Source organism: Myiozetetes cayanensis, unplaced genomic scaffold, assembly GCF_022539395.1.
Source record: "Myiozetetes cayanensis isolate MyiCay16 unplaced genomic scaffold, myiCay2020 scf77, whole genome shotgun sequence".
Classification (NCBI taxonomy): domain Eukaryota; kingdom Metazoa; phylum Chordata; class Aves; order Passeriformes; family Tyrannidae; genus Myiozetetes; species Myiozetetes cayanensis.
In genome coordinates this window covers 11,018-30,819 of record NW_026088042.1, presented here as the reverse complement: position 1 = coordinate 30,819, position 19,802 = coordinate 11,018, and the positions used below count along the sequence as shown (strand labels likewise).

General features: G+C 45.8%; 1 protein-coding gene across 5 annotated transcripts in view; it reads right to left on the bottom strand.

Moving 5' to 3' along the window:
• Positions 1–18,809, bottom strand: part of LOC126652333 (zinc finger SWIM domain-containing protein 6) — a 139,333-nt gene extending 120,524 nt beyond the window's left edge. For 3 of the 5 annotated variants that reach the window (XM_050339061.1, XM_050339067.1, XM_050339070.1), the window contains exon 1: positions 18,268–18,809. In XM_050339061.1, the coding sequence (XP_050195018.1) occupies positions 18,268–18,796 (529 nt within the window). In that variant the 5' untranslated portion in view covers positions 18,797–18,809. Of the gene's footprint in view, positions 1–9,565; positions 17,463–18,267 lie in introns of those variants that run through there. The other 2 variants (XM_050339069.1, XM_050339068.1) reach the window with 2 other exon arrangements.
• Between the last annotated feature and the right edge of the window lie 993 nt (positions 18,810–19,802).

Genomic DNA, 19,802 nt, shown 5'->3' with positions numbered 1-19,802 from the left:
ACACTGGGCAAGTGATCGTAGATCGCTTTTTGACAGAGAGGGGAGGCCACTTTCACCAAGAGCTGCACAAAAGCTGACCCCGGTTCTGGAAAATGGGGAACTGAGCACTTAGGAGGGCACTATGATATAAACTACCCCTCAATCACACACAACCACCTGCTCCCCCCACTCCCAAACAATCACCCAAGGCAGGTATCTCTAGGGTGGAATTAGCATCTCCCCACCCAGTCACCATAAGCTGTGATGACTACCAAACAATTATTGTGAAACCAACTGGTAATTTACCAGTACCTCATGGACAATACATCTTAACTGGAACTACTACCTCAACTGAAACAGGTGTAACAGTGTTACCTCAACCAGTAACTATGGATAATCCAAAGGTAATAGAAGTGACTGTAAAAACTCTGTTTCCACCTGTGGAGCTTGACACAGACACACCTATTGCCAATTTAACCCCTATTGAGATGGGGGAAAACACCTTAGACTCTGTGCCTCTGGTTCAATGGACACAGTCTATTTTGCTTGATCGGCCAATGCTAACCTGTTCTGTGTTTTTCCCCAACTCTAACCAGTGTGTTCAAGTTAAAGGTCTTATAGACACAGGAGTAGACATCACCATCTTTGCAGAAACAGATGGGCCAAAGGAGTGGAGCACCACAAAGCCCTATATCGACATCAAAGGGGTAGGAGGAGCTCAAACACCACTCCAAAGTATCTGCACCTTACTGATGAAAGGACCAGAATGTAAAACTGCTTCAACAAGGCCCTATGTCCTTAATATTCCAATGACCCTCTGGGGGAGGGATATAATAGGACAATGGAACATCCATCTCACTACCTCAAATTTAGCCTTGAGGCCACTGGAGAGCCGCAGTCTCCCGCCCTCACATGGCTCTCAGACAAGCCCATCTGGGTATCCCAGTGGCCCCTAAAAAGGGAAAAACTGCGGCAAGGCAAACTGTTAGTAAATTAACAACTTGCAAAAGGACATATTGTGCCAACTGACAGCCCCTGGAACTTCCCCATTTTCACCATACCAGTGGAAAGTGGAGACTGCTACGGGACTTAAGAGAACTTAATAAAATAATAGAGCCCATGGGAGCTCTCCAACCAAGGCTTCCCTCACCAACTATGCTGCCCTCTAATCAGCCTATCGTTATTATTGATATCAAGGACTGTTTTTTTAACATCAAGTTAAACCCTAAAGACTCTCACAGATTTTCATTTACAGTGCCTTCCACTAATGCAGAAGAGCCTTCTCATTGCTATTGCTGGGCAGTCTTACCACAGGGTATGAAAAATAGCCCTTCTGTCTGCCAGAGAGTCATTGCAGACGTCTTATCACCAATCCGGCAACAGTTTCCAGAGGCCGTCCCGTATCACTACATGGATGACATCCTACTAGCAGCAGAATCAGGGATCTTCTTGGAAGAATCCCATTGGAACATGCCCTAGAGGGAAGAGGGGTCCAAGAGAGCTGGTCAATATTCAAGCATCACTTCCCTCCAGGTTCAAGAATGGTGCATCCCCATTGGCAAGAAAGTGAGCAAAAGGGTTAGGAGGCCTGTGTGGATGAAAAGGAACTCTTGCCAAAACCCAGTCATAAGCAAGAGACACACATGAGGTGAAAGCAGGGACAGGCCATGAGATGTTTATGTGGCTGAGTTTTGATAGAGGGGTGGCTTCTGTTAGAAGCTGCTAGAAGCTTCCACTGTCCTATGAAAAGCCAATGATAACCAGCTCCAGGAGGGATTTCCTGTTGCTAGCCAAGGTTGAGCCAATGAGTGTGCTTCTGTGATAACATATTTAAGAACAGAGGAAGGGAGGAGTTGTGGCACAGAAGAAATTCCAGCCTGAGAAGAGAGGACTGAGAACATGGGATAACAGACAGACACCAAGGTCAGTGCAGCAGGGGGAGGGAAGGGGGGCCTTCCTCCCCCTTCCCCCGCCAAGAGCAGGGGAGAGACTCAGAGCCAAGGCCCCTGCAGCCTGTGGAAGACCATTGGGGTGCAGAGACCCCCCCCTGCAGCCCATGCTGGAGCAGGTGGATGCATAAAAGAGGCTGTGATCCCCGGTGGGAGGCCCAAGATGGAACAAGGTACCTGTCGGAGGTGGACCAGTAGAGGCCTACAGAGAATGGAGAGAGATGCAGAGGGGCTGCGAAGAAACCTCAGAGGAAGAAGTTTAAGTCCTCTGACAACTGCAGCTGCGAGGGGTTGCCTAGAGACCCAGCTACAGGATGCAGCCTCATAAACTTCTGTACAACTCCCCTGTTTGTACCCACAGACCCCTCCTTCCCTTCCTTCCCTAACTCCCCCTCTCCCTAGATGGCTGGACATATCCCTACGGCCAATCCCTCCATTTCCCCTTATCACTAAACCTTAGGATTTGATGTTCCTAGGAAGAATCCCTCCTTTGTTCCAGACTCTTCCATGTTCCCCTCTATATAAACTGACATCTTGTTTTAATAAACGCCATTTTGTGGGTCACATACCTACCTGTGTGTGCCCGTTTCCTATACAAAGTGTGCCCGAGGGTCTGTTCACGGGGTTAACCCCCTCCGCGATAGGTACCTGCTGGAGACCTGTGGTCCATGGAGAGAGAAGCCCACGCTGGAGCAAGTTTTTCTCAGGTAGGACTCATGGTCCTGTGGGGGACCCATGTCAATACAGCTTATCTGTGAAGGACTGCACCCCCATGGAGATGTGACCCTTGGGACAACAGATTTGGAAGAACTGCTGCCCGAGGGGTGGGTGGACTCACGTTGGAGAGGTCCATGAAGGACTGTCTCCCGTGGGAGGGACCTCCACGGGAACAGGGGAAGGACTTAGAGCTGTGGCCCCCCTGTAGCCTGTGGTGAAGACCATAGTGACACAGGTGTCCCCCTGTAGACTATGGAAGACCTTCAGAGTGCAGAGACCCAACTGCATTCCATGAAGGAGTGACCTACGGGACAGCAAAATGAGAAGAGCTGTTGTCCAAGAGATGGACTCAACAACTGACATCACCCCCCCCCTTTCCTGTCCCCCTGCACTGCTGGAGGGGGAGGAGGGAGAGCATGGAAGAAAGGTGGGGGGGAGGGGAAGGTGTTTCTAAGACTGTTTTATTTCTTGCTTTTTGGCTTTTATCTTGTTAGCAATAAATTTAAATTCTATCCCCACTTTGAGTTTGTTTTGCCTGTCAGTAAGCAAGTCTCCCAGTTCTTATCTCTACTTAGGAATCCTCAGCTGTTTTTTTTTCTCTCCTATGTGGAGTTGCAGAGGGAGGGGGAATGTAGTGGTTTTTGGTGGGTATTTGAAATCCATCCAGGGTCAAAACCACCACAGGGGGGATGTTGTCAGAGTATGCAGAAATGCAACAAGGAAGGCCCAGGGGCCATCTGGAATTAAATCTGGCCAAGTATGTCAAGGACAACAAGAAGTGCTGCTTCAAATACATCAATAACAAAAAGGAAACCTAAGGATAATGTGGGCCCACTACTGAATGAAACAGGGACCCTTGCAACGGAGTGCACAGAGAAGGCAGAGGTACTGAACACCTTCTCTGCTTCAGTCTTTACTGCCAAGGCCAGCATAGGTCTGGAGGAAGGAAGGCTTTTCTTTGGTTGAGGAGATATGGTTTAGAGACCTTTTAGTCAAACATGACATCCACAACTCCATGGGCCCTGACAGGATGCATCCACGAATGCTGAGGGAACTAGCAGGCATCATTGCTAGGCCACTCACGATCATCTTTGAGAGTTTGTGGAGATCAGGAGAGGTGCCTAAGGACTATAAGAAAGTAAACGTCACCTCAGTCTTCAAAACAGGCAGGAAGGAAGACTCAGGGAGCTATAGGCCAGTCAGCCTCACCTGGAGTAAGTCCAGCAGAGGGTTACAAAGATGATTCCAGCAAAGAATATTCTGATACCTCCCAATAGACAAGGTTTCAATCATTACGCACAAAAAAAAAAAAAATCTTTTCTTTGCTTTAATACCTGGTACAGTGTTATTCTTGGGAAGATACTATTAAAGGGTACCTCTTAAAGACTCAGATGAGTCAATTTTGTGCCTGTTGTTTCTGTCCAAGTATTCTTAGCTAAAACAGACCCAGTACTTGCATCAACTTGATGGAAGTCTACCAAAGCACTTGATGCACTCTAAGATCTTCTGGGGTACATTTAGCAGAAAATGTGTGGTGAAAGTAATTTCATGAGTCACATCTCCTAGTCTGCACACAATTTTATCTTTAAAGATGAACATATCTAAAGATAGTGCTGGATGAACTAAACCTGCCACCTGCACAGCATAACTCTCTATTTGGCTTTCGTGGCAAGGTTTTGGTAGCAGGGAGGGCTACAAGGGTGGTTTCTGTGAGAAGATGCCAGAAGCTTCACCCATATTTGACAGAGCTAGTGCCAACCAGCCCCTAGACAGACCTACCACTGGCCAGAGCTAAGCCAATCAGCAATGGTGGTAGCACCTCTGCAATAACATATTTAAGAAGGGGGGAAAACTGCTGCACAACAGCAGCCAGGACAGAAGATCAAATATGAGAGCAACAACTCTGCAGACACTAAGTTCAGTGAAAGAGAGATAGGAGATGCTCCAGGTGCTGGAACAGAGGTTCCCCTGCAACCCATGGAGAAGACCATGGTTAGGCAGGCTGTACACCCCTACAGCCCATTGAGGTCCATGGTAGAGCAGAGATCCATCCACCTGCAGCCCATGGAGGACCCCACACCAGAGCAGGTGGATGTGCCCTGAAGGAATCTGTGACCCCATGGAGAGCCCATGCTGGAGCAGGCTCCTAGCAGGACCTGTGACCCCATGAGGGACCCATACTGGGTCAGTGTGTTCCTGAAGGACTGCACCCTGTGGAAAGGGCCCATGTTGGAGAAGTTTGTGGAGGACTGTCTCCCATGGAAAGGACCCCACTCTGGAACAGGGAAAGAGCATGAAAAGAAAGGAACAGCAGAGACAATGTGTGATGAACTGACCCCATTCCCCATCCCCCTGTGGTGCTCAGGGGAAAGAGGTAAAGAATTTGGGAGTCAAGTTGAGCCTGGGAAGAAGGGATTGGTGGGGTTAGGTGTTTTAAGATTTGTTTTTTATATCTCATTATCCCGCTCTGATTTGATTGGCAATAAATTAAACTGTTATCTCCAAGTCAAGTCTGTTTTGCCTATGACAGTAATCAGTGAGTGATCTCTCCCTGTTATCTCAACCCACAAGCCTTTCATTATATTTTCTCTCCCCATCCAGTTATGGAGGAGAGTGTTAGAGAGCAGCTTTGGTGGAGATCTGGTAGCCAGGCAAGGTCAACCCACCAGAAACCGTCAGGAACTCACTGGCCTGAATTCAAATAACACCAAAGTGGATAAACCCAAACAATTTTAATAGTAGTAGTTATCTGAACCCAGTATGACATCTTCCTCATATCTTCAAAATTAAAAACCTGAGAGTTGTCTTAGACTTCTCTACTAGGTCAAACAACCTTGTATAACTTCACACCTATTGCAGCAACAAAGACTATGCAAAGGCATGGCACATTTATCACTCTACAAAAATTGCCCCATGGACAGTCTCCCAACAGTTACTGGAAAGCAATCCATCTGCTGTCCTTTGGGAAGGTGCAAGATGAAGGTCCAAAGAGAGGAAGTTACAGCAAGCAGCTTCTGGCCATGCACCAGACAGCATTCTCACCTTAAGCTGGTGTGAAGGTATTTACATAAGGCTTCTAGGGGGTTTTGGAAAGGATGGCAAGTAAAAGTCAGGATTCCTTAACCAGTTCTGCAAAATTCTGAACTTGTAAGCAAGTCTGTACACAAAGAACTAGTTAAGTTCTCCTGTTTTTTTCATGATAGACTGGTTTTCACTCAACCCCAGAGTTGCGATGAGAACATCCACTGTGAGCTGTCTGTTCCTTAAGAAATATCAAACCCACTGTGTTTTAAGTTTGGCAGGTTTGAGGAGGCTCGCTCAACCGTAGGACACAGAAATCCCAGGCTCTTAAATGCCTTTCCAATAAAATAACGCTTTTTGACTCAGGAAAAAAGTCTTCCCCAGATTAAAGACAAAACATACTTGGTTACAAATAAAATGTAACACAAAATACTTTTTCTAGACTAACCTGAATCTGTTTCACAATCTTGGATTTGTGTAAATATAATAATTAAAGTACACACATCCACACATAGCAGAAGAAATAATTTAAGAATTTCATTAAGATAAAAGAAGCCTGCAAATACTGCTACTCTCCTCTTCCCCCACTCAGGTCCTGTAAGCCTTCATCCTTCCTGGGATAGTACTTCTTACACTGAATATAGCTCAGCCAAGCTTCAAAACAAAATGCTTTTGTTGTGACTGTGTTTAAAGAACCCCTTGCATTACTCGTGGAGCTTGTTCTTTTTTCTAGTTGTTAGCTTCATGTGAGCAACAGAACTTCATAGAGCTCAGTACACTGTTCTGAACAGCCAGTTTCTCCAACTGTATGTCTTCAAAATAGCAAAAAGGAAGTAGGGGTAGAAGTAGAGGAGTTAAAAGGAAGATAGCCATGAAAACAAACTAATTGGTACAAAAACTGAAGGACTGATATAGCTGACTGCTTTTCATTCACTAAATGGACTAGAGTTCAAGCTGGTACTTCTTTAATAAACTTGGCTTGCAGAAATCATGGTCAGTTCACAAAAGTATCACATTAAACACCTGTGATCAGCCTAAAACATAATTTGACAGAAAGGAGACATCTAATTTTAGGAGACTCTTAGCAGTGCCACAATGGAGCAGTAAAGACAATAGACTAAGAAATTTCCTCATGTGAGGAAGGTGAAGTATTTAGTTTAAAAGCCTAGATAAACATGTACAACAGACACCATCAGCAGAAGTTAGGAAGGAAAATGGACACTTCAATGAGGGTTGGAAGTCATGCAGGATCCTTTCTAGCAGGAGACAACCAAGAGAGGTAAAGTACCCTGTTATGTACAACTTAAGGACTCCGTCTCTCACTCATACATATCTTGAGAGTCTGACAGCCAAAATCCTCTAGACAGACCTGTAGGAGGACTCCAGGAAGTGAGCAACCCAGATCAATCCATCCACATCAAAACAGCCTCATTGATAAGCTTTAATCTCCCTGTAGTGCAAGCAGTTGAGAAAGCCAAAGCATCCTATCCCAGACAGGCAGGCATAAAACCCCATTAAATCTCTCTTTACCACAAAGGAAAGTAATTTTTATCCTGAAGATGGACTCATTTAAACTGTGCAGTGTCCAACAGGGCTTCCAATGCACTTCTTTCCTCCACCAGTTCTGCGCAAGTTTAGTGCTGCTTTTAACCACTGGGGTAGCGTGGTAGGGGAACTCGTCCCTTGGTCAAAGTGTTGAAACAAGAAAAAACACTATGGAGGAAGAGATGTGGAAGATGGCTCACTCATACAGGCCCAACACACATCACAGCTCAGGAAAGGCCCATGCTGCCATCTCTGGAACAATCAGGCCACCTTTTGCCAATAGTGAACTTCCAAGCACAGCAGCTTGGTCTCCTTTCCCCAGGCAACAGTCAGAACTTCATGATCCCTTTAAGCTAGTCTAAGTGTGACTGACACAGAAATTAGTCCTGCACTTCTCAGTGCTCTCATCTTGTAATCTAGTCTCCCTTGAATCACCAGTAGCACTTTTTTGGCCAATAAACCAGGTAAAATTCACCTAGCAATATCTGAATTCATAAGCAGGGCAGTTGTTTGGCTCACCACACAGCTCCACAAACCCTGGCATGAGGTGCAAGCTTGAGAACTATAGCATCCCTTGGACAGCAGGCTGCATTTAAACCAGCCTAAAGCGACCACATAACTTCAGGGTGAATGACACAGTAGCCTTAGTTTGCAAATGACAATCATGAAAACACTTTCCAAAATACAAGTTTATAAGCACAGTAATATGTATTTTCTGTTATGGGAGTAACACAGCGAGGAACAGATCAGTAAATGAGTCACAGCAAATGAGTCAGTTATTTTATTTACCATATTCATGACTAGAGTATTTCACAGTGGAAAACATTTTTTAAGCCTGTTTCATAGTCCATCCTTGGAGGAGTTCACCAAGTGACAAGAGGGAGCAAGCTTGCTGAAATGGGTTCCTGGAGGACTCCCACTCATAAGAAAGTGTTACAACCACACTGTGTTGCTGTATCAGCAGCTTTCCTCACAGCAGCAGGCTTGGTCAACAAGGAATGTGATAGAAAAGGGAGGGGGAAGAGTGATAACACTACTAAATTATAACTGGAAATACAATTTCAACTTCTCTCAAATTAAAGGTTTATGGCTTTTGTAATTTATATTTGTCAGGCAACCTAAGGTTACCATAGAAAGAAGACAGACATCAAGCTTATATTTTAGCTTTAAACCTGTATTTACAAAGACCATAGACTATTGGTCTCAGCCTTTGATCAGCACACCACCTTTATGATACAATCCAGGTTTTGTAGGCCAGTACAACAGTCTCTGAACAGTTGACATACACAACTCAAGTTGTGAAAGGCCCTTTCATCATAACACCAACTCCTAATACCTATGTCACTGCACCAGCATGCCCATGTCAGGGCTAAGGAGCTGTAACCACCTCGTTGGACACTGCAATTAGACAAATAGAGCACATATCACTAGCAAACTTCAACAGCTTCCTGCTCACAAATATATTCATTTCCACAGAAAAGCAAACTGAACAAAGGCCTGGTAGCGCTTTTGCCTGTAAAAGAGGAGTTACTCAGTGCTGAGAGCAGAGTGTGATGGCACTGATCTCTGCAGGGGATGAGCCTGTCAAACCCTAACCTATGCTGAATGTTTTACTAAAAACTTCCAGTACTTGTATCCAGCTACTGATGGAAGATTAAATTGCAGGCTACCTCAGCAGCAGTCCCACCACCAGCCCACACTGCAAACATACTCTTCCCACTGCACTTCAAACCAGTATCAGATGGCAGGAACTGCAATAAAGGTGGATGCGCTTATTCCACCACACCACACTCCCCCATCCCCAGGTTCAGAACATTCATTTCCTTACCAAGGTCACATGCAATGCTATCCCTTCCAAGCTACCTGGTCCAAAACACAGCTACAGATAACACTCCACCCACCAATAAAACTACATGTATGCTAGGTTAAGATACAGACTTCTTTTTACACTCATGCTGCTGACTCCTCCACCTCATTCACACATGTAACTTCTGCCTGAGGTGCCTGTGTTATAACATCACCTGCCCCACTGCATCTTCTTGCTCCCATTGTCAAATAATTGAGTACAACGAGGTACTTGCCTGGAATGCTATTCTACCATTGAGCCTTTGCTGCTTCCAGTGCAATGCATCACACTGGGATGGTTCTCATCAAGGTCCCCAGTGGAAAGTTTTTCTGGAAGTGCTTCAGGATTTATATTCCTCTACCTTTCAGCACTTCTGTAAATTGACAATTCCTCTCTCAGAAGTTTTGACCTTTACTGTCTTTTGTGACTCTCCTTTTACTTCCAAAAAAATCACAGATCAGTGTCTCATTGCACATCCTCCTTTCAGTAAATATTTCTCAATAATCACCTTTATTTAACTTCATTTTGTTATTTAAGGAGGGAGGGGAAAACGGACCTCATAACAGGCATGATTCACTGAAGTGCATGCTCACAATTCACATCTCTTCACACTTATCCAGGTTAACATTCTTATTCCCAGGTCAGCACAACATATAGCCCTGAAAAAAAAAAAAGCCACCCTCTCAGTTTTTCTCAAGTCTGGATATCACAAATATTCACTACTACGGAGGGGAAAACAAACAAAACAAAGATAGAAAACACATACCTGCTCTTCTTAAAATTAAGCCATTTATTGCCTGTTGATGAGAATTAAGACACAATTTGACTATACCTTATAATAAAAGAAATTCCATTATATTCTATGATCTTATCAATGCACATTTAACCCTATGAATAAATCTGTTTCTAACAGTTGTACAAAAGTAAATGGCTCTGTTTTACCACTGTAATGGAGTCTCAACCATGACCCAACAGAAATAGCTTCTGCTTCTGAAAAAGTTCAGTTCAACAAATACCCTTCAAATAGAAAGTTGGTGCTTTCTGAAAAACAGGGTGTATCTGACACACAAAGGAAATATTTATAAAATTTAAATTGGGATATAAGGTTAAAAAAGAGAGCAAGAAAACACCCATTTCATAACTTTAAATGTATTTTACAATTTCAAAAGCTACAGGACAGCTAAATTACAGTTTGTCAACCTGCTTTCCATTTTGAAAGCTTAGATTTTTTTCCTACAAAATGAAACAATTAGCTTCCATGCCTTCGCTAATACCCATTGAAAGCAGACCACATAGAGGGAGCAGTCATTCAGACTATATCCTCCTTAAATATGCCTCCTCAGGGATCTACTGAGCTCTTTGACCTCTACCTTATCTCAGGCATCACCACTTGCCCAGTTCTCTTCCTAGCCTGTCATCTATAGAGGTAAACTCAGCATTTTATTATCTCTCTTCAAGTATATCTTATTATATGAGCCTATTAATCCTAAATACTTCTTCACTCTTACCACCAAACAGCCACTTACATTTATCATCTACATAATGGCCAGTCTTCGCAAGCGAAGATCCGGGGAAGGTCTTTACACCTTCCAGCCTGTGCATTGGATTTTTTAGGTGAGACACAGTGTGCATGGAACTGAGCCCACCCTTTAATCCTAAGGTTCATCTGCCGGGGCCAAGCGAGCTTGGATGGTGGCAGCGAGGTCCTCAGGATGTTGATGGATTGCCTTTACAGGGCTAACGAGCTCCATCTACCCGGGGAGTGTCCCTGACCGGGAATCGAACCCGGGCCTCGGCGGTGACAGCGCCGCGCCCTTAACCACTAGACCACCAGGGGCTCCCAGTATCATCTACATAACTACCTAGAAATTGTCTTTACATTATTGACAGAATACTTGACAATGTAAAGTTTGATCCCTGAAAACTGACAGTAAAACTAAATGGTATGCTGCTTCTAGAAGTAGGACTAATGAAGTTATTCTCAGCTTCCTCATTCCATCAGACTGCCTGCCAATGTATCTGTTACAGCAAGTCCCATTCATAGTCACTGCCTACCATTCATGCATTAGTAGCCCATTTAGCTGAAACCATCTCCATAAATTCATGCATTTAGGTTTGACCAAGAAAGCTGCCTGACAGTTCTCTCATGTATCTCATCTTCAATAACAAAGAGCTAAAAAAGTTACACATTTTGTCATCCCCATCCCTCTGATCTAGAAGAAGCAAAATTGAAGTTTCATGCTTTATATGATATAGCTACACTAAATCTAGATACAAAATACAGTGGATTGATATTTTATCCCCAAGAAACTAATTTTATTCAGTTTGCAAGGTTTCAGGAACTGAGACTCATTTTGCACATACAACAGCAGCAGTACATCCAGTTGTCACTGGTCAAAGCACAGTATTTTGGAATAAAAGCATTCCAGGTTTCCCTCTGTCATAGTTTTAGTTAGCTCTCCTAAGTCAGGTGAAGAATTTTCTCCCTTCCCCCCTGGCTATCAAGATAAGCACTTCAGAGAACAAAAGACCTAGCTCCATGGCTGATGGCCGGACATTAGTCTCCTCGGAGACAAGGCAGATAAGGACTTGCACGTTACTTTTTTCTCTCCTCTCCTGGGCAACGAAGTGGGAGGAGTTGGGGGGGGCTACTGTGTGGCTGGAAGGAGGTTGGGAGGTGGGACTGCGTGTGGTCCCAGCTCTCTGCCCTCAGCAAAGCCTGCAAGGAGTCTTGCCTGAATTTTTTTTCTCCCCAGATAAGAGTTATTGTTTTTGTTTCCTGCCCTGAAGGTTTTTCTTTTTCTTTTTCCTTTGTTTTGTTTTTTTTTTTCCCTTGCATCGTTTTTTTCCCAGAGGACAGAGCCCCGCCAAGAGAGAGAAAGGGAACGGACTATGCAAAGCAGTTTTCTCGACCAGCCGGAGTAAGTGAAATTGTCTGGTCCCTTTTCCCCTCTCCTTCTTCCCTTTCCCAGTGTGCAGGAAGGGGAAGAAGGTTCCCTTTTGGTTGGATTGGTTTCTTCACCGGGGTACCCACGTGCTGGGCTTCAGACATTACAAGTTCTGCATCTCTGGTGATCCAACAGCACCACCCAGTGGCTGATACAGGACATTACAAGTTCTGCATCTCCGGTGATCTGACGGCGCCCCCTGCTGACTGTGGTTGGAATTGCACCAAAAGGCGCAAAAGTTGAACTGTTTACTTCACCTTTTGCCGGTTTATCAGTTTTGTTTCTGAAGGGGTTATTTGTGGGTATGAGAGTGTTGTTTGGTTGTTTTACTTAGTTTTTTTGGTGTTTCTGTTAATACACACATACTTTTAATACAGGGCTGTTATTTTTTTTTTCCTTTTCCATAATTTGTTCTTTTCCTTCAATCGGAGCCTTTTAATTTTGGATTTATAATTGCTTAGAGAGAAAGCTTGGGTCTTTTTCTCCTAACTCACCCTCAGCAAAAGACCCTTGTCTTATTTAAACTGGGATACCCTCCTTTAGTTAATATATTAATCAATAGTCTAAATTAATTGTTTTTTCCCCTGTTCTTGAACTTTTAGAAGTTGGTCAACTCAGCGGCATTGTTTTGAAGAAGCACAAGTCATGCTTAATGTGGTTACAGAGGCCACCCCTGTAAATTCGCAAATGAGTTTCATTAAAATTTTGTCACCCTCCCAAAGCAGTGTACTTGTATTCCTCAAGTATGAGAGGAAAACTAAGTGCTTCATTGAGGCAACTGCTGTGCAAGTAATCAATAGCTGACTGTAAAGCTCTTCACAAAATGTGGCTGACTAGCCTATGTTTTCCAGAAGATTATTTGTAGATATTTTTGTTAATGAATTTTTAACACAGTCATTTTATCTGCCATCCTTTTATGGTCAAAACTTCAGGTAAATGGCAAAAGTGACCAGCTCCTAAGTATATGAAATCCTGAAGACCATACTGCCTACATTTATTTATACTTACCATAAATGTACTATCAATACCATCACTAATCACTGAATGTGGACTGGTGCTCTATGAGGTTTAGGCCCAGTCAAAATATCAACACAATGTAAAAATCAAATATTAATAAGGCACACCAGCTGCTCTTGGCAAGGGTAAGCTAGAAGCCAATTTGTTGAAGTTTGTGCTGCCACTATGCCTTGCACACATAGCTGAACACTAGTATGCAGAGAGAATACAAGTCACTAGTATAAAAGAATCAAACTTTAAGCATGAGGAAACAAACCTGAGAGAGACAGTGATGATAAAAGCCTTTAACCCAAAATCTTGCTTTTAACATGAGTTTACAAAAATAATTAGAATACATGCAAACTTGATCCTCTATTGTACTACAGATTGTAAATTTGTCTCGATTGAATTTTGAGTGCCTCAGTGGTTGAATGTTTTTTATCCATTAGTCATTATAAATTAAACATTGTAGTCAGCTGCACAGTTCCCACACTGTATCTGCATTACTACCCAGCTGTCAGTAACCAGTTATCAGTTAAACCTAGAATGTGTTCAGTGTCACTTCTTAAAAGTCATACAATTATGCAACATTTGATTTTCCCAGTCTTTAAAATGATCATTTGAACATCAATAACTCTGTAAAAAAAGAATATATATATTAATTAATGCCCACTTCTGTGAAATTTCTATCTATAGTGTCATTTCCCCCCTTATTTTTCTGACAATTCTTTAATTTATTAAAGGTCTGACACCAATTAACAATGAAAGATTACTTATGTAAACAGGCAGATTGTTAAATAAAGCAGGAAAAAAAGTAAATCACCTGAAATTTTAGCACATTAATTTAGTAAATGATCTTTTGATTTATCTGATCAGCTAGTTCTGCTAGTGTGAATTTAAGCTGAGTTGTTTTATTGCATCCTTTCAATTAGCACTAGACCTTCACGGTCATTGTCCATCCATTTCCAAAGCAAAAATCTCCAGATATTTCAAGACTGTCAAATATAAACTTGCAACAAGAATAAAAAATAGATAAATTTTAAAAATTAAGCTCTCCTTCTTAAAGCATGTGATGGTGCACATGACAATTATCTTCAGATATATTTCAAATGCAGTTAAAGTTTCCCCTCTTTTACACTTAATTTTTTATTTTTCAGAAGGGTTTAATAAAGCATTGGTTAAAAAGTCCACATTAGGAGGTACTTCAGTCTATTTCTGATTTGACACAATTCATTAAAGTATCCTGTATGACTGCTCAGCTCCTACAGCAGGCCTCTTACCACTTCTCACTTGACCACAAAAGAATTCTCTGTACTTTAGGTACTATTAAAAGGCTACATTCCTCTGGTCTGTTTATGCATTTGCAGAATTAAGTCAGAAAAAATCTATTTTAAGATAGTGACATACAAGTGTTTTAGATGTCCTTGTCTTCAATAGTGGGGCTAAGGCAACAAAGACTGAATGCATATTGCTACCTCATCAGAGGAGAGCATGGTAATGCATCACAAGGGCATCACATAAATCATCATTGGCATGTAGCTAGAAGGAGAATGCAAACCAGCATACAGTACCAGCCAATATCTCTAGTGATACAGGTCACAGAAGGTTATGAAACCATGTAAAGAGCTGCATACATATTCAGTTAAGAGAAGTTTTTTACATAGGTAGTTTTAGATAGTAAACTAAAAGGAAAACCTGGAATTTCAAGGAGACAAAAACTTGCTCTAGTTTTGGGAGATCTAACAGGTTCATTACAAAAAAGCAAATTATATGGCAAAACATTGCAAATAGTTACTGATTTTTAAGGAAACCAATTTGTCCAATGCCAACTTTTAAATTGTTTCAGCCTACCCTCACAGATATTGCTTTAAATTAACTGTTCCTCTCTTAGAGTGCAGAGAGAGCACACACGCACAAAAGCATCAGTTGTTGGCATGACAAGTAGCTCAAATTCAAGAATTGCTACATACCAATGTATGTACTTTCCTAAACTGAAAGCAAACTTTGAAACTAATTTCTTGGGAGCAAGGAAAGCCTTGAATTTAGGGAAAAAAATGAAATGTGAGAAACATGAAAATTGATCCAAAACAATGAAAAATTTAAACTTTTATAGAACAGAAGACTCCTTGTTTTAAGAACTAGAATGTGAAGTGGTTTACAATTCATTTTCTCCTTAAAAAAAAATTAAAAATTCTAGTCCTGACCAAGTCAAGGTTGATCAAAAGTTAAAGTAGGTTATTAAGGGCATTATCCAAATGCCTCTTAAACACTGACAGGCCTGGGGCATTGATCACCTCTCTACGAAGCCTGTTTCAGTGTTTGACCATCCTCTCCAAAAAAAAAAGGCTTTCTCAGGTCCAGTCTGAAGTTCCCCTGGTGCAGCTTTGAGCCATTCCCATGCATCCTGTCACTGGAACCCAGGGAGAAGAGCTCAGCACCTCTCTCTCCACTTCCCCTCTGCAGGAAGCTGGGGAGAGCCATGAGGTTGCTCCTCAGCCTCCTTTTCTCCAAACTAGACAGAGCCAGAGTCCTCAGCTGCTCTTCACAGGACATGCCTTCCAGCTCCTTCACCAGCTTTGTTGCCCTCCTCTGGGGGCAATTCAAGGACCTTCACATCATTCCTAAATTGTGGGGCCCAGAACAGTACCAGAGGTGAGGCTGCGCCAGTGCTAAATACAGTAGGAACAGTGTCCCATGCCTGTCAGTGTTTGAAGCATTTGGGCAATGCCCTTGACAATACAATTGATGTTTCATATCACCAGCTTCCACTATTTTTGTGCAGCCTTCCAAAACAGGCTCATATAAGGTAAACAAACAAAAAAATTAAAACCCCAAACAAACAAAAATCCCAAAACCAAACCCAACCAAAAGTATTTTCAGCAGTAGGTATAGCATTTGTTTAGAATGCAGTTAAGGAGTCCAGAAGTAGCAGTCAACATTTCAGTTCTATTTATGCATATTTTCTTTCTTCACATTGACCCTTGCCAACATCACTCCACTTTTGAAGCTAAAGAAAAAAATTACTTTTTTTTCTTTCACAACTACTCATTGAGGTCTATTCCACTGCTGAAAGCAAGCAAAGCCAAGCCCACACTGGGCATCCTAGAAGACTTCATCTTTATTTATCATCCCTTAGCTTTATTTTCACAGTGAATTCCTAGCTTAATGTAATCAACCAAGAAACCCTCCCTATGTGCACTCCTGTCATTCTTCATGGCTTGCAAAGAGAATCAAGTGCAAGCAAAAGAGGGAAAAAAAAAAGTCTCAGCACTGTCAATCAAACTAAAAAGGCCCCTACTTCTGTTTTTGCCAGTCCTGAGGAACCACAGATGCACCTCCGACCTTTGAAAAAAAGAAAGCCAAAAGATTAAAGTTATAAGAAAGTTAACTTTAAAAAAAATAATAATTTTTTAAAACTCATAAATTCTCTTAAAATTTCCAGAATAAAAAAAATTAAAAGTAAAAAAACAAACAAACAAACAAAAAACCACAAAAAAACCCACAAAAAACCAAAAAAAAACCCACAAAAACCCCCCAAAAAAACCCCAGCCAAACAAAAAAACACTTCTTAAGCTGAATTCCACCTAGGCAGAAGGCATTTAACCCAGGAACAGCAACAGAGCTTCCCTTCAGAAAGTAGAAGGCAATTTTGCAGGATGCCCGCGAAGTGAAATCCGCTGCGGACAAGGCCGAGGGAGAGCCCAGCACCCTCCGACTCTGAGGCACAGCACCGGGATCAGCGTCTACCGCCACACCTCGGCACGGCTCAGCCCCCCATGGCACTGCGAAGAAAAGGCGAGCAGCAGCTACAGCTGAGCCGAGCCACCGCCAGAGGACGGTCCGGCCCAGCACGGGGCGGGACGGAATGACCGGCCGCGCGGAGCCACCGTTCTGCCCTGCCCCGATTGTCGAGCCGGCAGTGAGAAGCAATAAAGAGTCTTTTGTCCGGTTTCCCCTTTGGGGGGGGTGTATGTGTGTGTGTGCAGAAAACCGATAAGAACACAAACGTGAAAGTGAGAACAAAGTGTCCAGTCGCCGCCGCCTCCTCCGCGAGACACCGCTGCACAGCAATGCGCCCGGGCCGCACAAAGCGTCAGCGCAGCACCCCCCACGGAAGTTTCCAGGGGAAGCCATAAACCCCTTCCCCACAGAACCACCACCCCAACGGGGCCTGCTTGCGGGTGGGGGGAGCAGCTCACATATAGGCAGGACCTCCCCCGTCGGGGCGGAGAGTACCAACCTCCGGTGCCCTTTAAACAGAGGTAGAGAGTAGTTAACCGGGGTGCCAGCCCGCAGAGAGGAAAGAACAGTGGCAGGCGAAGGCCGCTGGGTGCGGGAGCAGCAGCGGAAGGGGGGAGGGAAGCATTGTTCCACGAGAAGAAAGCGCAGCGCTTTTCTTCTCACCTCGCCGTTGTCACGGAGGGGCTCATCCTAAAGTAATTCGTGGGCCCCTCTGCACCCGAGCTGGAGCAGCTCCCCGCTATCACATCTACTCACTCCCCTCTCCCCAGCAGTGGGGCCTGGACAGATCGCACCTCCACCCTCCGACTTGCCAGCGCCCTAGAAATGCCTTTGTTTGCAGCTTCCCCCGCACCGCATACCCGCTCCTGGAGGCCCCCATCCTCTTTTAATTGTTTATTTTGGACCGCGGCTCATCCCGCCCCCTCCCCCCGTCGTCCGCCTTCTGCTGATTCACTTCCACCAGCGGTCCCGAAGAGGGGGGAGCAGAGGCATCTCATTGCCATTGTGGCTCGGAGTATAGTGATGACCCGGATTGCCAAATGTGGGGAGCTGGGAGGGAGCAGAACGAAACGGGATTACACACTCTGGATTTCAGGGAGCGGACACAACGCGTCGGGAAAGTTGAAGGGACAGGCGAGGGGCAGCGTGCCCGGCCACCCTGTCGGAGACCCGGCCGACCGTTGGCGGCGGGCGCAGGGGATACGTCACGGAGTAGAGCGAAGGAGTTATTCCATATTCTGGACGTGAGGAGGAGGAGACTGCCAGAGGAAGTTGCCCAGCCCGAATTACAGCCTGAGAGTGCAGGCCGTACCGCGGGGGAAGGGGGGGGGGGGAAGCCGCTGGGGGGAGCTCCCCAGCCACACGCGCCGAGGAGGTGGAGTGGCTCCGGCCACCAGGCCGCGCAGGAAGAGAGGCGGCAGCTCCCCGGATAGCAGGCGGGTGACCCGCGGCTGAGGAGGCCTGCAGCACCCTGTCCAGGTGGCCGCGGCTCGGCTCCGCAACGCGGTCCCGGCCGGTAACTCACCGACTTGCAGGACATTATCGACACAGCCGCCATCTAGAAGAGCAATGCCCCTGCGAAAAGGCAGGCGGTTCTCGTCGACGGCGGGGGTGTCCGCGCCCCCGCCCGGCGCGGTGCCGGCGACGGCCCCCCCGGGGGCGGTAGCGAGATCCTCGGCGCCGGTGTTGAAGGAGGAGTACATGCAGATCTCCCTCTCGCTGCGGGGGAAAGACCAGTAGACAATCCTGCGCTGCACTGGCTCCGGGATCCGTTCGAGCCGCTCCTCCACCTGCTGGAAGGGCCACTTCTCCGCCACCTTGCGAGCCGCGATGTCCAGCAGAGACTCGGGGCTCTGAGTCTTGCCAAGCGGTAGCAGCCCCAGGGCGGCGGCGGCAGCAGCTACAGGAGCAGCTACGGAGGAAGGTCCGGCGCAGAGCGCCCCACTGCCGAGTTCAGTACCGCCCACCCGCTGGCCCAGCCTGCATGCCAAGCCATAGCCAGGTCTGCAACAGAGGCGCTTAGGGGGGAAAGGGAGTTGACCACCCTCCGCCATGATCGCACTGCTTCTAAGCAGATAGCGGAAGTGGATATACCCTATAAAACGGCATCAGGAAGACCGGGAGCCACCCCTGGGTCACGCCCCCTCTTCCCTTACATGGCCGCGAGGGGCGGTGCCAGCTGCCTCGCCCACGGTGGGGTGCGGAGCCTTATACAAATCGGCGCCATAAACATAAATAGAATAGCTCGAGGAAGGCTCGTTCCGCACGCTGATGAGGGATGGTGCGCGCGCGCTCCTGGTGCAGGGACGCCCTGCCGATATGTCGATGTCACGCGCGCAAGTCCGAGAGTGCCTCGCACGCCAGGTGGGAAAGGGGAGCGTGGCTGGCGGCGCCCCTCTCTGACACCATATAGGGAATGGATTGCGGGGGCGGGGCCGCTGCGGTCTCAGTCTGGTCACCTCTGCTAGGAAAATTGGTGGGGAGTGGGTGAGGAGAACTATGTTCCATAGCCGGAAAGTACGGTAACGGTTGAGGCGGCCACTTTCACCCGCGACAAGGTGGGGGCTGGTCGGCCCCTAGCGCCTCGCCCGGGGGAACAAAGCGACGCCCACCTTTCGCTGGAGTTCCGCGGGAGTTGAGGGCTGCTGGGAAGCGGTAGAGGTGCCTTGGAGGGCAGGTAGAAGGTGCCTACGGGCGGGTCCATATGGGGTCGAGTGGCCTGGCTTGGGCTCCTACATCAGAGGCGGGCTGAAATGGGCGAAGCCAGAGTGTTATCGGGGTTCTGCTCTTCTGGAGCAGGATCTGGGGTGGTTGAACCCACGCGTTCCCGCAACAAGCCCTTGAGGTGGCTCAGTGAGGCGCGACCCATATTTCCCTTCTATTAGAGGCACTACGGTATTTACGGCTATTGGGCCGCGGGGTGGGCCCCAGTCCCGTGAGCCCGGCGTGTGCTGGCTTGATGATCGCGCGCGCGCTGTGTACGCGTTTGTGTGCGGGCTGGTTGTAGACCGATGCGAATCCACGCAGCCGACTGGCTTCACAGGTGGTCCGGCTTGGAAC